General features: G+C 39.4%; 1 protein-coding gene across 1 annotated transcript; it reads left to right on the top strand.

Annotated features, from left to right (window-relative positions):
• Positions 1–269: 269 nt before the first annotated feature.
• On the top strand, positions 270–16,412 carry g3bp1 (GTPase activating protein (SH3 domain) binding protein 1). The gene is made up of 12 exons (XM_053324162.1): positions 270–376; positions 5,377–5,493; positions 6,136–6,217; positions 7,377–7,550; positions 9,211–9,301; positions 10,312–10,405; positions 12,635–12,878; positions 13,042–13,146; positions 13,911–14,028; positions 14,428–14,553; positions 15,078–15,187; positions 15,642–16,412. The coding sequence occupies exons 2-12, from the start codon at positions 5,399–5,401 to the stop codon at positions 15,891–15,893; spliced, it is 1,491 nt and encodes a 496-aa protein (XP_053180137.1). The 5' UTR covers positions 270–376; positions 5,377–5,398; the 3' UTR covers positions 15,894–16,412.
• The last annotated feature ends 1,240 nt before the right edge of the window (positions 16,413–17,652 follow it).

A 17,652-nucleotide genomic window follows, 5' to 3' on the forward strand; every position in this document is an offset into this window, starting at 1 on the left:
CCAGTACACTGACACCGCTCCTCCTGCGAGCTAAACCGGCAAAAGCCTCATAGTAAAACAACCGCACCTCCTACAGTTACTATTACGCGATTGGTTCCATTGATGAAACCCAGGTAGAGGCACGGCCCGCTCTGATTGGCTGAGAGCTACGGGGCAGTTGCGGCACCCTCATATGATTGGCTTATGACTCAGAACGTGAGTGCGATTGGCTGACAGAATCACGTCACGTGGGGTTCGACCAGGTTCGGTTGCAGAGCTGAAACCGGTAAGCGAGCAGTGAGTGCAGCACGTTGTGGAGCCGCTGAGGTGATTCAGAGGAAATCACTTGTTTCTTAAACAAATCGCCGCTTTTATTTTTTTGATAATTGACCCTCTGGTAAGTCTCTCCTCTTAACATTACCTATCACATATATTCTGGGTGTTAAAATCTTCAGTTTTTTTCTGTTTTATAGTATTTTATTAATCGGGTCACTCTGCTGGGCCCCGTCTACATCCTGGTGAGGCTTGTTTTTTTACTAAAATATAGACGTTATTTATTATCTTAACACATTTCGACGTTATAAGAGAGCAATGTAATAGGTGTGATAATGGTTAAAAAACCCAGTATGTAGCCATTGCCTCCACCATCATTCATTGCGTTTCCAGGAGTTACCCACCGCCCCACTCCTAGCTGTCCTCTCCTTTTTCAGTCGTGACTCCCTCCCTCCTTTCCCTCCTTTCCTGTGACTCCTTTACCGCCTTTACTTTTACTCTTATCTCATTTCTCACCTTTAAACCAACCTCAACCACATTTATGTCGTTTTTATTGTCATCTTTAAAGCTAAAAAAGGTGATTAACTCATGTCAGGAGAAAATGTGGCTACAGCCGGGGACACGTGTTGGGGCTGCTGCTCCTGCTGCTGAATCCAGGCTATAGCCGGGTCCTGCCCTAGTTTTTTTTTTTTTTTTTTTTTGTGGGGTGGCCTGTGTGCTCGTCCAGCTGTCGCGGTTTTAGCTCCAGCCGGTGTGCCATGTGAGGTCCAGGTTATATCTGGACATCAGCGGTGGTTCCCCCCTGTAAGGCCTCTGGAGGAGTCGGGATGCTTTGCACGAGTGTGCAGGCCGGTGCAGAGTAGCAGCATCACGGCGTGGCCTTTGTCTGTGTGTGCCATGCTTGCACTTTTTTTTCATTCCTTCCTTCTTTTTTTACATAAGCTGCAACGTAGCATGCTCTTAATTGCGTTTACTCCTCCAAATAAACGAGGCCTCGCGATGAAAAGCCTCTCCAGCACACTCTCATGGTTGCTTCACCACCTCCTCCTCCTCCTTCTCCTCCTCCACCACTACAGCAGGCGTGAGTGGAGTGATTGGCTTAGCCCTGATGGATCAGTAATGTGTGTGTTTGTGTGTGTGTGTGCGTGCCAGGGCAACAGATGGTTGTAGGTTTGTGAGGACAGGTGTGGCAGACAGTCCACTAAAGAGAGCGGCACCTCCTCCCCCCTCTTTTGCTTGCTGAATGACCATGACCATACTAGTCAATGTGTTTGCTTGTTTTTAGCCCCCCTATCATAATTCATACATTGTCAGATGCTCTTATGGACTCTTAACCCTTACATGCTGTTCAGGGTCAAATTTGACCCATTTTTTTAACATTTGAGAGCTCATAAGATTAATCAAACCGAAGGAATAATCAAACGTGTATTGGCTGACGGGGGAGTTGTGAATGGGAATTGGTGTATAAACTAATTAGAAGTCAGAATATGAACAAGTATGTGAGGGTTAAAGATGTTTTCCTCGCTGCACCCCCTTCAAAAAATTGTGGTCTTTCATGTACAGAAACCACCAAGAATCAGCCATGACTTGCTTAAAGCACTTCCCATTGCTGTTTCTTAAAGAACTAATTCAGTTTCAATTTAAGTGATAGGACACAAAATCCACAGTCATTTAAAAGTTTATCTGAAGCTTTATAAGTGGCTTCAGCACATTAACCATCAATGAATGTATCCTACGAAGGGCTGGGTATCCGTACCTGAAATAAATTGATACCAAGTAATATCAAAATGTCTCCTGTAAAAAAACAATACCTGCAATCTATCTATTTACACCCAGAACTAAGAAATATTAAATATTTGAACGGGCGATATGGACAGAATCAAATATCACGATATTATTGACCAAATACCCCGATATCGATATTTTGACAATATATGTAGGGATTGGTGCTTTCACAAAATATTTACACGATGAGATTTTTTTTTGATCAGTATTCATCAGTAATTTGATGTTTTATGATATTCAAAATATAAGAAGATCTATATCTATAATTTATTTATTTATATCTATAAAATATTACAATATTGATATAATATGAATTTATTGCCCAGCCCTGCAGCCAACGAATGCAAACATTCTTCGATTTTAATGCAATGGGTATCGAATAAAGTACTAATTTGGTATCTGTGCTTAGTTCAGTATTGGAATCATCATTTTATTATTAATACCCAGCGTTAATCCTGCTACTAAAAGTGTTATCTATCTATCTATGCATCTTCCTCTGTTGTTCAGATCTATGAGCCGCACCGCTACACTCTAAGGTGATATGTTCCTCCTGCATACCATCAACGTATCGCAACACTGCTGCTGCCAGAAATACTGCGTAGATATACTCCGCGCCAAAACCTGCAGCTGAAAATAGTCCCCAACAAACTATTTACAGCTCCAGTTTGAGTGCTAGAAAAACTCGGGATTAAAATCAAATATCATGATATATTTGATCAAATACCTCGATTATAGTAATGCAACGATATTGAAAGGTGGCTTATTGGTGCTTTCACAGAATATGAACACGGTGGGATTTTTCATATATAGTCAGTAATTTGGATATAATGATAAAGTGGGTAAAGGCAGATAATTGAATAGTTATATAACAGTCTGATAAGTTCAGAAAATGACATAATTTTACTGTAATGCAGCTTTTAAAACCAGGGTAAGAAACACTTATGTTGGATCACGATATCCAAATTGTAAGATGATATCTAGTCTCATATCATGATATCGATATAATAACGAAATATTGCCCAACCCTACTAGAAACTACAGTGTCCATCTATTTTTTTTTAGGACATTATTATTATTATTATTATTATTATTATTATTATTATTTAGCCTTTTAAAGACCTTCACCTTCAGTAGGGATGGATGGGTTTAATGGAGCAGATGTTTTAATGCATTCGATTGACTGTAAAAGAAATATATAATATCACAAACTGTATTTTTTCCCTCAAACATCAACTAGTCGTCCATCAATCCCAACAAGCCTGCAAATATTTACCGAGGCGACAACGAGCGCTGGGTTTTTGTATGTCTGTCTGGTTAAAAGCGTGCCGCAGCCTTCACTGTCTGTATGTTATCAAGGCGTCATGTTTAAAATGAAGCGTGTTCACATGACGGGACATATAGCACACAGCAGTCATGTTGACAATTCAAACAACCAAGCTTAAGCTCTTATCGTAATATGTCTAGTTGTGATTCATATAGCAGCCTCACAGATGATTGACAAGCTGATAAGAAGACAGAAGAAGTGACAGGATAAAGAAAAAGGAATAAAAACAAAGAGGAAATTGAGACCAAGGCACGCGAGAGAAAATAAGTGATAAAAATGAACTAAAACAGTAGGATTTATAATAAAAACTAGATTAAATAATAGTAATAATGACAATAATAAACTGTATTTATGTCTCATTTCTCTTAACAGTGTTTCGAAGGCAGATAAAAGTAAAGCAGTGACAGAGATAAAGACAGTTGCATTGATTATAAGCAGCTTTTAGTTGTGTTTTAAAGGTTATTCTGCCATTTATTACAACATATCAAAGACTACGCAGTGCTGAGAGCCAGATGGAGCAAACAACACATTTTAGTCATTTCCAAAGAGAAATAAAAATTACATCCAATCACACCTGAAATAAGTCCTATAGTCATTATTAAAACTCTGCAGCATATCCAGAGTTATTCAGCATTGTGAACCTAAATGACTAAACATTTTAAGTATAAGCAGACCTGTGTCTTATTTGCATTGCGATGATGGTGCCTTTTTTCTTTTTTTCTTTTAGATTTTTATCCACTCCAGTATAAATAATAATAAAAAAAAAAAAACAAGCAGCGAGTGTCTGGCTTTGTTTTCGATGCCCGCGGGGCAGCCAGGTTTTTTTTCATGCCGGTGCACCCAGACGGGGGTCAGTAAACGCCTCGTCACAATCAGTTTTGCAGATCAAACACATTTCCACGCCGCCGGCATTTCAACACCAGGGTCCAGAAAAATGAATTAAAAATAAAAGCACTGAGGGGAATAAAAAACCAAAAAATAAACGTGATGAGTTTAGAGCTTGTGTTTAACCCCAAAAAACCTTTAAAAACAAAAAAAAAAACAGGTTTAAAGTATCTATGAGATTTGGATCTGAGACTGACGGATGATTCATTATCACAAGAATAACACTCATACGTGATGTTACGTCTATAAAATCCAAACAGGTTTTATTGTGAAAAGCTTGAGACACACAGTGATGACACGCTGCAGTTCTCCTGTCTCCATGGTTACCACAACAGTTGTCATAGCATTCCATAATCAACACTTACCTCATGAGTTCTATGGAAGTCTATGAGTCACTTATTGTAAAGGTGTTAAAGTTTATACATTATTTTAAGGATGTAATTAAAACTGAAGCTAATTATTTTATATGATTTAATCTGAAAATAGTAAGAATTGTCACTCACAGGTTGCTAAAGACCTATTTTTAATTAACTAGTAGTTCAAACCTCCAAGAAGAAAAGCAGAAACACTTAATAAATGTGTTAAATAGTTAATAAATGATCAGAATTGTTGATATATTGATATATAAAATGTGAGGGAAAACATTTTTAGATCCCTTTTATAATGTCTTCAAATTATTATTATTGTATAACTCAAGCTGCAACTAATTATTTATATTTTAATATAAAAATACTAAAAGACAAAAGCAGAAACCCTCATTTGACAAGTTTGAATCAGACGTGTTGGCATTCTTCCTCATTAAATACTTCTAAGTAGTTAATAAATGATCTGAATTGTTGATATATAAAAGTTTTACAGCCTTTTATGGCGACTTCAGAGGTCTTTTATCTGTCTAGATTCAGTTTACAATGATATAAACAGAGAAAAACAGCAATATATTACAGAGTGTTTCTCTATAATGACTTCTGAGATTGTACAGATTCAATTGAGGTCTCAAAATTTCTCTATAAAGCCACAAAAATAACAATAAATATATATATAACGCAGCGTCAGATCAACGTCCCTCGCCTATTATTAACTATCTATGTGTAAACTTATCTGACTCTCCTCCTCTTCCTCTTCTTCCTCAGAGATTTCCAGTTGACCAAAGAAATGGTGATGGAGAAGCCAAGTGCCCAGCTGGTCGGGCGAGAGTTTGTCCGACAGTATTACACACTCCTGAACCAGGCCCCCGACTACCTGCACAGGTAAGACCTCCACCACCACCTGTTTATCTGTCTGTCTGTCCTTATTAACCACTGACTAAACATTTTATAGGAAGGAAAGTGACATTTCATTTCAGTTAAAGTGAATTATTTATAGACATATGAGTGTAATCTTAGTTGAGTTTATTTGAGTTATTAAATGTATGCAACTCTAATACACATGTAAATAATTATAAGTCCTTATTTTCTTCGTCTCCCTTAGTAACGGTTACAAAAAACACATTTTCTGACCAAAATGTGCCGACTGAAGCATTATCTTATACCGCAGACTCATTTTACATGTGTCTTTAAATAGATCCCTACAATACAGAAGATACACAACACATTTATACATAATGCTCTAAAAATATACACACACATACATTTCCTTATATAGTTGCATTGTTATACTGTATGTCCACAAAAGTACCAAGGTTCATATTATTTTTTACATTTTAATTAAGTTTATTCCACAAATTGACTCCTTTAACTAATAATCTATTCTTCTTTTTGTCTGAAAGCATCGTATTACATTAATGTGAAGTTTTAAAATCCACCAATTCCTTAAAATATGAGTGAATTTCTTCTTTCTTCTTCTGTGGATCAAATTAACCTCTTTTTTTTTCTTCCTTTCTTTGTGTTCAGGTTTTATGGGAAGAACTCGTCCTACGTTCACGGCGGCCTGGACAGCAACGGCAAACCAGTCGAAGCTGTTTATGGACAATCTGTAAGTAAAACCTCATCCAGCAGATAACTTAAAAATGATGTTTCCATTAAAGAGGATCAACACAACTCTGATTTAAAGACTTTGAAGAGCCAGATTTAGTGTTTTTTTTTGCATATTTAAGAAGCAGTTTCCTTTATAATCTGGAGTATTTGCAGCTTCTCATTCAGTCCATCAAGTTAATTCAACACCTTTGTTAAAAATAGGTTTTCCACCTCTGAAATGACAAAATGCTAAATGAGGAGTAAGAATGTGGAGCAGCTGCAGGAGGACACGCCTTAATGCAAACATGTCGCTGTATGCTGTAGGTGTTTGTTTGATGTAACAGAGCGGAAACTCTGATAAGAATCTGTCCTAACGGGAGATTATATTATCTGTACATTATCAGTAAAGATAATTCAGCTCATGCACAGGCAGCGTTTTAGATCAGGAGCCGGTCGGTCGGTCGGTCGGTCGCAGGAACATGAACAAACATCAGTGGGAAAAGTCAGAAAGAGAATTAACCAGTAAACGCTTAACTGACTTTATTGGGATTAATGTCGAACCCAAGTTTGTGTCGTACCAGTTTAGAAAGATGAAACCAGTTTTAACATCCGATAGCTAAAACCAGCTGATTAAAAATCCATTTAGCTGTATTTTATTCTTCCAAACATTACAACAACATGTTCAGAGATAAGAGTCGGACAGTTCTGTGTGTACGACTGATTATTAACCCTCCTGATGTCCTCGAGTCAAGGAAGGAAGTAAAGGAGGGAGGGAGGGAGGATGGATGGAAGGAAGGAAAGGAGGGAGATGGAAGGGGGAAAGGAAGGAAGGAAAGGGGGGAGGAAAGAAGGAGAGAGGGAGGAAAGAATGGAGGTAAGAGAAGGAAGGAAGGGAGGAAGGTATGGAGGAGGAAAGAAAGAGAGAAGGAGGGAGGGAGGAAAAAACCCCCAAAAATGTAGAGCAGCTGGACATTTGGAGCAGATTTGATTCTTCTGATTTTTTTCTATGTTGCACCAGATTTAAAAGTAAACAAAACATTTCCCTCCAAATATGAAACATACAGGATTATAACACACATATAAAACTGAAATAACAGGATAAAAATGAGTTTATAAGAAGGAAAAACCTTTAGACTTCATGCTTATTCAACCTTTCCCGCCCCCCCCCCCATTTCCAGGAGATCCATAAGAGGGTGATGGCTCTGAGTTTCCGCGACTGTCACACAAAGATCCGGCACGTGGACGCTCACGCCACCCTGAACGAGGGCGTGGTGGTGCAGGTGATGGGCGAGCTGTCCAACAACATGCAGCCCATGAGGAAGTTCATGCAGACCTTCGTGCTGGCGCCTGAGGTTTGTAGTTCACCTTTTCTGTTATGCTTATTTTATTCCTTTTTTTTTATTATCCAGGCTAAAATATTCCATAAAGAGCCGTAATGAGCCTGCAGGTCAAGTCTGGTTTGGTTGAAATGAAAACCTGCAGCATCATTATCGTCCTTTTATGGAATATTTTGGACACCTCTGCTTTTGACGGACATTTTGGTCCCCAGATTTAGCAGCAGAGTGAGCGCTCCTCCTCACTTTGATGCTGCTCTATGGGATTAACCCTCCTGTCGTCCTCCTGGGTCAAATTGACTCCGTCTGTTTTGACTGTTCCTTCTTTCCTCCCTCCCTTCCTTCCTTTCCTTCCTCCTCCCTCCTTTCCTTAATCCCTCCTTCCTTCTTCCTCCTTTCCTTCCTACTTCCTCTCTCCTCTCCTTTCCTTCCTTCTTCCTCTCTCCTTTCCTTCCTTCTTCCTCCCTTCCTTCTTCCTTCCTCCCTTCCTTCTTCCTCCTTTCCTCCCTCCCTCCCTCCTTTCCATCTTTCCTCCCTCCCTTCCTTCCTCCCTTCCTTCTTCCTCCCTCCCTTCCTTCCTTCCTTCCTTCTTCCCTTGACTTGAAGACAACAGGAGGGTTAAAATCAGTCTCAGGTCCTCTCTTTCTACCTTTCCACTGAAAAAATGAACAATATCACTAAAGCCAAATGTAATAGTATAAATAACTATTAATGAAGCAGTTAAACATACAATATATCACCATCAGTTGAAGGCTATCCAGTTAGTGTTTAAACTATATAAGTCTAATGTTTGGCTACTTAAAAATAAGTTATAATGATTTACATACCAGTCTAGTGATTATTTGGCTATATTCTATTATTCTTATTATTTTACTATAAAGTAAGCTTGAAGTCTTTTAATTTGAAGGGCCAAAAGAAAGTGAGTGAATAAAACATTTAATTAAAAATAAAAGCTCAGTGTTTCCTTCCATAGTGTAAATAATCATGACATCCTTAACACTCAATCCAATCCCAGTGTTTTCTTTTAGTCTAAATTAAAGTTACTGCATGCGTTACCTTTTCCAGATCATGGGTCTCTGAATCACAGTTGTTCAACTTTCAGCTTCAGGCTACATTTTAATTGACTCTTAGCTGGTTTATAATAATACTATCATATTCTAACTTGAGTTTACTTTTCTCTATCGTCATGACTGATTTAAAATAACATGACTATCACTAGTGGTATTCACTTTTCTGTGACAGCGGAGACAGATGATAAAGCTGCTGCTCTGAGTCACATGACCAGGTAACACAGGTAACACAGGTGTAGTTAAGCAGGTTAAACGTCGTTGAGTGAATCACTGCAGACGTGAGAACTGTTGAGGATTTTATTTAACAACCGTTGACTCTGATTACACACATGATTTCATCTGAACTCGCTCTACTTGTCTACATGTTAGATGTTAAACTTCTACTCCTCATAATCCCACAGACACTCCTATCATTGAAGACCTGGCTTGTTTAAAAAATGATGGTTATTATTAGTCCTTAAAAAGTTAAATTTAATTCATATAATCAGGACCTGAGTATTAACAGTGTGAATTTGTAGGGATTATTATTCTCCAAAAACAAACACATCTGACATCAAACATGAATTCACAGCATATAAAAGTGTTAAATCAGTTTCTCTCTCTCTCAGGGAACCGTCGCCAACAAATTCTACGTCCACAACGACGTGTTTCGTTACCAAGACGAAGTGTTCGGAGACTCCGACTCAGAGCCTCCTGAAGGTGAGATATGATCCTCTTCATCCTCCTCTTCTTCTTCATTCTCTTCATCCTCCTCTTCTTCCTCCTTTTCATCCTCTTCATCATCTTCCTCCTCTTCCTCCTCCTCTTCATCCTCTTCCTCCTCCTCTTACTCCTTCATCCTCCTCCTTCTCTTCATCCTCTGCATCCTTCTCCTCTTCATCCTCCTCCACCCCTCCTTCATCCTCTTCATCCTTCACCTGCTTTCACCATTTTTCTCTCACTCCAGCTTCCTCTTAAACCTCTTCCTCCTTTTCATCCTTCTCCTCTTCCTCCTCTGCATCCTCCTTCTCTTCATCCTTCACCTGGTTTCACCTTCTCTTTTCTCCTTCACTCAGCTTCCTTTTCATCTACTCAGACAGATTACATCGTCTCTATGATCTTTGTGTTATTTGGTTAAAGAAAAATGAATCAACAGATAAGTTCTTCATTCAGATTTTAAAGCCTTGATCTTTTTTTTTTTTTTTTTTGTGGCTCTTAAAGCTTCTGGACGAGTTAAAGAAACTGATTCTGATGTCTGAATATTAAATTGAAGGTTCACAAAGTAATACATTAAACATCGAGAAGAAGAAGAAGTATTAAGATGAAACCGAAAGCTTCATTATAAGTAGAACTATATTCTATGTGTGGAAAAATGAAATTGCCTCACAGCCATTCTTCCTCTATTCAGGTTATTAACGCCGAGCTGCAAAATTAAGCATTAGTTTCTATATCTGGCAGAGAAATAATTAGTGTAATTTTTAAACTAGGCTATTTGAAACTTGGTCATTTGGACATGAAGCAGTAAATCAAATTAACATGATTTTAATAAATGGATTTCCACTCTTAATATCATCACTAATGTAAACATAAAAGATGAAAAAGTCCATTTAGTGAATCATGTTAATCTCATTTGATGCTTGGAAAAGGTTTTTAATAAGATAAGTAAACTGATACTTGCAGTTTGTGTGTTTTTATTGTCCTAAACATCTTCTTCTTTGTGTGTTTTTCAGAGTCTGAGGACGAGGTGGAAGAGATCGAGGAGAGAGTCCCCTCCCCTGATGTAGCTCAGGAGGAGTCTGCTCCTTTCTACGACCCGTCATCCTGGTACGAATCACATACCTCTGTCCCCAAAAAAGTTTACTTGATTAGAACTATGAAAAGATGATGGTCAAGGAAAGATGGAGGAAGGAAGGTAGGAGGGAGGGAGGGAGGAAGAGAGGAACGAAAGTGAGAAGGAGGGAGGGAGGAAGAAGGAAGGAAAGGAGGGAGGAAGGAAGAAAAGAAGGACAGAGGGAGGGATGAAGGGAGGAAAGGGAGAGGAAGGAACGGGAAAAACAGTCAATGAGTATCTTTAGGGAGTGAAAATAAAGATGTTTTAACCCTCCTGTTGTCTTCGAGTCAAGGGAAGGAGGAAGGAAGGGAGGATGGAAGGAGGAAGGAAGGGAGGACGGAAGGATGGGAAGGAGGAAGGGAGGAGGAAAGGAGGGAGGATGAGGGAGGGAGAAAGGAAAAGAGGAAAGAGAGGAAGGAAAGAAAGAGAAGGAGGGAGGAAGGAAGGAAAGGAGGAAAGAAGGTGTGATGCTGTCTAGTTAACTTGATTAGAACTATGTAAAGATCATGGTTTGGGTTAAAATCATCACTGGAGACAAGTTTTCAAATTCCTTTTAAAGATATGTAACCTTTGTTGTCATGGCAACAGTGAACACCACTGGAAAGACAGAACAAAAATCTCAATCATACAATGGCTCGAATCACTAACAAACCATTCAAATATGGACCAACTGACCTTCAAAATAAAAGACAAAATTGAACAGTATAATGAAAATCTTGCTTCCATTTATCAACTTCATAAAGGAGAGTTGAATCCTCCTCTCCCACAACTAGCACGAGCACACCTCTGTCCCCAAAAAACTAATAAAGATACAAATATTAATAATACTTAGACATTTAAAAGTTTTAAAAGAGAGGTATTGACTTGATTAGAACTATGAAAAGATCATGGTTTGGGTTAAAATGATCACTGGAGACAAGTTTTCATATGCAACCTTTGCTGTCATGGCAACAGTGAACACCAAGATTAATTGACATGAGCAAGATTAAGTCGATTTTAAAGTTTCTAAATGTCGGTTTCGATTAATTGCCCAGCCCTAGATACAAATACTTAACCATTTATAAGACACTCATTGTAATACTAATCAACCCTAGAGAGGTATTAGGGGGATATTATATGACTAAGATCAGTGAAGTTACCATATAAGGTAAAATATTTCCGAAGAAGTCTAAATATACAAACTTCCACATATTCCACTACCGCAGCCTGACAGAGAGGCACAGCGAGGCTATTTTGGATGTTTACAGAAGTTACCATATATAGTTATTCGCCTTATAAAGGGTTATTATTTATAGAAGAGAAGCACTCTGTATGTTCAATCTTAAAATATCAATGTGTAGATTTGCCATTCATGATTTTCCTGGGATTAGATGTTCAATTTTCTACCCTTAAAAATAAAAATATATCCAAGGAAAACAGATTAAATGACAAATTAGAAAGGATCCTTGCTCGGTTATGTTTAATTTGCAACTCATTTCCATAGTTTTTTAATTTACCACTAACTTTATCTTCATTTTATTATCTCTTAATGTCCAGCACAAAGTTGCATAATGTGTGTAAAATGAATCTGTAGAAGGCCACATTGGGTTTTATCCATAGACTGTATAAAAGAAATAGACGTAACATCCGTGACGTCACCCATTGGTTTGTGGACTGCTGCTCGGAAGCCAATAGTTTCAAATCTAGGCAGCGCCATCTTGAAAATTTCGGGTGCATGCTGGGAAAAATAAAAACACGGATTCTACTTATATGGGCATGAAGCGGGGCCATGGGCGGAGCGGGGAGGTTGCTATGGTTACGAGGGCTGGATCTCGAGGACATTGGTCAATCAACCTGTCAACCAGGACGTAGCCCCGCCCTAATGCATACCCTGCTTTATCGTCAAATATAAAATCAGGGAGGCCAAAATGTCCCAAATGAACATCATACTGCATTGAAGAAGGCTTTAAACTAGCGATTGAGACCATAAACACATTTTGAAAACGTTTACTGAGGTTAGAAATCAAGTGAGAAGTTGGTGAATTCTCCATTGACTTGTATAGAGACGGTCGCCCCCTGGTGGCCTTTTGATAGAATGCAGCTCTAAGTTACTTCCGCGTTGGCCTCATTTCAGAGGACTGGCTGAGACTGCCTGTGTTTTATCTGGCTTTAACTTGTTTAACATCTTTTATTACTCTCGTTTTCTAAATTGTCTTTTTTTTGTGTGTGTGTATTATTTTTAGTTCGGAGCCGACCGTTCCCGGCGACGACGAGGAAGTAGCTGCGAGTCCCGAACCAGAGCCCGAAGCTGAGAAGGAAGCCGAAGCCGCAGTGGTAGAGCTGAAATCGGAGACGATGCTGGAATCAGAAGTAGACGGAAACATACCCGACGACCAGACAGAGAAAAGCCCCGCCGTTGCCGCGCCAACCGCCGAACCCGCTGCCGTACCCACCGAACCCACTCCCGCCGCTCCAGAAGAAAACAGGGTGAGTCAGTCTGAAGCTGCGGAGCCAGAAAAGGAAACAAAACGCCTCTTTATAAGCAGAATAACGCACTTTAAATGAAAATGGATGTGAAGGTGTTGCTTTTGACTTATCATCGGCTTAAACGTCTCCTGTGTCTCCGTCTCCGTCTCTGTGTTTCCTGCAGCCGTTCTCCTGGGCGTCCGTCACCAGTAAGAACCTTCCTCCCAGCGGAGCCGTGCCAGTCTCAGGACTCTCGCCACACGTCGTTAAAGTCCCTCCCACAGCGCCGGTAAGATTTAAGACCTTCTTCTTTATAAAACACACCTGATTATATTCATCTGAGTCCTCGGCCTCGACTCTGAGGGCTGTTACTGTTAATGTGCTTCATTTCTATTAACACGAGGTCTGCTGCAGTGGAAACTATTAAAGATGATGACAAGGATGTAATAAAGCTCAACTGCCTTCATTGTCCAGCATTTTATTAAATTTTTTTTAACATCAAACTAAAAATCAGAACCTGATCTAAAATTTAAAAAAGAGACCCTGGAAATTACTTTGAAAGCAGCTTTTTCAATCACCTGCTATTTATTTGTGTTTTTCATATTCAGCTATTACTAGTTTCCATCTCCAGTCCTCTTTTCCTTCCTTCCATCTGTCCTTCCTCCCTACCTTCCTTTTTCCTTTCTTCTTTCCTCCCCTCTGTTTGTCTATCCGTCCTTCCTTCTCTCTGTCCTTCTTACCTTTTTGTCTCTTTCTTTCCTTCCCTTCTTATTTCCTTCCTTCCTTCCATCCTTCCTTTCTTCCATCTTTTTAATGATCCGGCCCTTGTCTCTAAAGCAACAGCAGTACAGTTCATAGTTTACTTATACTGTTGTGTTGCATCTCCTAGAAGGAAAAGTTATTCTCCTGAGTAGAAATAAAAGCATCAGATCATAAACACTCCCTGCTTCCTGTTTCTTTATGACGATAATCAAAGTTGTTCTTCTTCCTTTTTTTTATTTGCCTGAAGTTGAATTATAAAATGTGTGTGTGTGTGTGTGTCGTCTCTTTCAGCCCAGAGTGGAGGCCAAGTCAGAAACCCAGACAACAACAACACGACCACAGAGAGACCAGCGGCCGAGGGAACAGAGGCCTGGAGGTCCTCCACCGGTACACAGAGGCCCCAGACCAGGTACACACACACACACACACACACACACACACACACACACACACACACACACACACAGTAGCTTAATGGCCTCTAACTAAATGTAACACACAGTGATCCTGACAGGTAAACAGGTTTTACACCTCTAGTATAAAACAAGAATAATGACATCTGACAAACGCTGCTGAAGATGAAACTGAGGGCAAATAATAAAAAGTAAACATGAAAACTTTCTATATTTTAGCTACTTTAACTATATACTATGTTAAAATGATACTATTTTTATTTTTCATCTTATATTACATTATTATTATTTTAAATGTAAACACACAAACTATATGATGCATTATTAGTTAATCTGCAGTAAACTTCAGTATTTTCTTCTGTTCACATGTTGACTCGTTATTGTTTGTTTTACAGTTCGTGAAGGAGAGCAGGGAGAGACGGAGGGTCGCAGGGTGGTCCGTTACCCCGACGCCCACCAGCTGTTCGTTGGTAACGTCCCTCATGACGTTGACAAGACGGAGCTCAAGGAGTTCTTTGAACGTAAGTCCAGACCTGATGAAACCAGATACAGCTGCTTTTTATAAAAAGAGAAATATATTATCTTAAAGTCGAGGGATGAATTTAGTTTACCCAAATGAATTATCTGTATCTGTACTTGGAGTGGGCGGGGCCTAAACCGGAAGTGGGTGGGGTTGTCTTGAAATCCTGCTTAACTCTAGTTTTTAAGTTGAATACAGCAGTTTGATCCATTTAGTAGCTTTTTTGGAGCTTTTTATCATATTTTTATCAAAGCTATAAAATGAAACTACATATCTAAACTGTCTATTGACTCATTATCTGACGGGGAAAGTTATAAAACATTACAAGGATAATATGAAATAAGTTAATGAAGGACTAAAAGTTTATTTTCTAGTAAAAAAAAATTGATTATTGTTGCTAGAAGGAGGTAAAAGAAATTGTTAAAAAGGAGAAAACTAATCTTAATATAAAATCTATTAGAAAGTCTGCTTCTGTCTACTTAATGTATTCATTGTTTAAATACTTGCCTCCCCTCCTCCTCACAGAGTATGGTACAGTCCTGGAGCTGAGGATCAACAGCGGCGGGAAACTACCAAACTTTGGCTTTGTGGTGTTTGACGACTCTGAACCTGTACAGAAGATCCTGAGCAACAGGGTAAGACTCACTTTCACCTTCATTACAGGGCCAGTTTTATTAATTTTTTTTTTTCTTTTTTACATTGGGCAATCAAGCTGTCAATCAGGACGTAGCCACGCCCTAATGCATACCCTCAAATATAAAATCAGGGAGGCCAAAATGTCCCAAACGAACATCATAATGCATTGAAGAAGGCTTTAAACTAGTGAACACATTTTGAAAACGTTTACTGAGGTTAGAAATCAAGTGAGAAGTTGGTGAATTCTCCATTGACTTGTATAGAGACGGTCGCCCCCTGGTGGCCTTTTGATAGAATGCAGTTCTAAGTTACTACCACGTTGGCTCCATTTCAGAGGACTGGAACTCCCCACCTGGTCAGAATATGAACAGTATATAAAGCGTTAATAGAAAGAAGAAGTGTATCAATAAGTGAAGTGAGTTTGACTCCCCTCTCTCCTCCTTTTCTCTTCAGCCCATCAAGTTCAGAGGCGACGTCCGTCTGAACGTGGAGGAGAAGAAGACCCGGTCAGCCAGGGAGGGCGACAGGCGGGACGTGAGGCCCCGCGGCCCCGGAGGTCCAGGCGGCCCCAGAGAAAGAATAGGAGGCGGTGGCGGCGGCCCCCGAGGACCCTCAGCCCGCGGCGGCATGGCACAGAAACCCAGCTTCGGCTCCGGGCGAGGCGCCGGCCCCAACGAGGGTCGCTACTCCACCCAGCGCCAATGAGACACCAGCCAGCTAGCCAGCCGGGGACGGGGGGGGCGGGGTCTCCAAAAACCTGAGATAGATTACTGTTTGAAAATGGATTCAACTTTACTTCTGAGTGGTTATTGATTTGCTGCAGCAGGAACCAATTGGACAAACCCCCCAAAATTTAACTAAAACCCCTTCTTTACTTTTTGTATTTAGGAGTAAAAATGAGACGGTGTTACGGAACCTGATTTCTCGTCAGTATTTGGTCTCATCTTTCTCCTAAATGCTTCAAAAAAAAAAGAGTATTAGGAAGGGATTTTAGTTAATAATTGACGCAGGTTTGGTCACCAGAGCTTTCACCGTCAAGTCACGCCAGCCCCCCCGCTGAATCCGAGAGCAGTCTGTCAAACATCTGTCTCTCATGAAGATGGCTGCCTCCTCTTCCTCTTCCTCCTCCTCTTCCTCATTCTTCTCCTTCACCTGCTGCTTTTCGTCCCCCCCCCCCTCTCTCTCTATCCACAGAATCCAGAACGAACGTCACTCCTCATTTTCTCTCCACTCTTTCCATTTTTTTTTTTTTTTTTTAATCTTTATCTTCATCAATCTATCCTCCTCTTCTTCTTCTTCTTCTCTTTATGTCTGCTCCTCAAACCAACACGTGTTATCTGGACTTTTTTTTTTTTTCTCGTCTCTTTTTTTTTTTTGTTTTTTTTTTGTTTTTGTTTTTCATTGCTTGAACTTGAATTTATTAAAAGACACAAATCGAAACACGCAAAACAGATGAAAAAAAAAAGGGTAAATACTACTTGAATTGGGGATTAAAAAACCCAGAGGTTAGGTTTTTTCGCGTTCTCTCTCCCTGTTTCTTAAAGGAACGTGTACTTTACTGCTTGGGCAATCCTGTGTATTGCTGCCACCGTTGTATCTAGCGATGGATCTGTCTTATCTTTTTATTCTATCAGGTCAAGAGCTGAACTGTAGTGGTTTTATTTGAGTAATAATGTTGGCTTGTAATATGTGGATTCACGGACGCGTCTGAATGGAGCATGTATCAAATCATGTTATCAAATCCTGTAAGGCTTCTATTACCGATGCACTTCATTTGTCATCATGTTTTAAAAATGAGCTCACCTGCCGATGAGAGAACTAAATTAAAAGTGATTTACTGTTTTAAAAACCTTTTGGTCTGTTCATCTTGTTTTCACTTTGTACTCATGAGGGTTTTAAGGAGAGTTTGATAAAGGCTGAGGATTAAAACCTGGATGCTTTGGAGGGGTTTTGGGTACCAATTAGAGCCGACTGATATATCGGCCAATATCACAGATACATCCAGGGTTAATGTGGGGTTTTAAAGTCTTAAATATGTCCATATGTTGCATACTAGGGCTTTAAATTACATATAGTTAAGTCTTCATTTACCGTGTAGGATCCAGGTATTAGTACGTTGAATTAAAACTACAACTTAGCTCAACGTGGTCCAGTTAGAATTAATTGCTGTACACTTAACCAAAGTCTTTCTGGAACTGGTGTAACATTTGGCATGAATCTACCAGTGAGATATTATAACGAGGTGGTCAGCTTACACCTTTTTTGCAGGAAACATTGATATATCAGGGCAGGAAAAACACCAATAATAAAAACATCAAAGGAGATAGTGGACAGCACCAGGAGTTTGAGGATCTGAAGAATGAGTAGGTATATCTGCATCCTCAAAGTATATTAAAACTAAACTAAATGATAATAAATAAAAAAATAATAAACTAAATACAAAATATGAAACTTGCTAATTTAA

This window comes from Scomber japonicus, chromosome 8 (genome assembly GCF_027409825.1).
Source record: "Scomber japonicus isolate fScoJap1 chromosome 8, fScoJap1.pri, whole genome shotgun sequence".
Classification (NCBI taxonomy): domain Eukaryota; kingdom Metazoa; phylum Chordata; class Actinopteri; order Scombriformes; family Scombridae; genus Scomber; species Scomber japonicus.

Coding starts and splice junctions, on each gene's coding strand:
- g3bp1 (XM_053324162.1), top strand. CDS start 5,399: ATGGTGATGGAGAAGCCAAGTGCCCAGCTGGTCGGGCGAGAGTTTGTC. Junction 6,218..7,376: donor AAGCTGTTTATGGACAATCT/GTAAGTAAAACC, acceptor CCCCATTTCCAG/GAGATCCATAAGAGGGTGAT. Junction 9,302..10,311: donor CGACTCAGAGCCTCCTGAAG/GTGAGATATGAT, acceptor TGTGTTTTTCAG/AGTCTGAGGACGAGGTGGAA.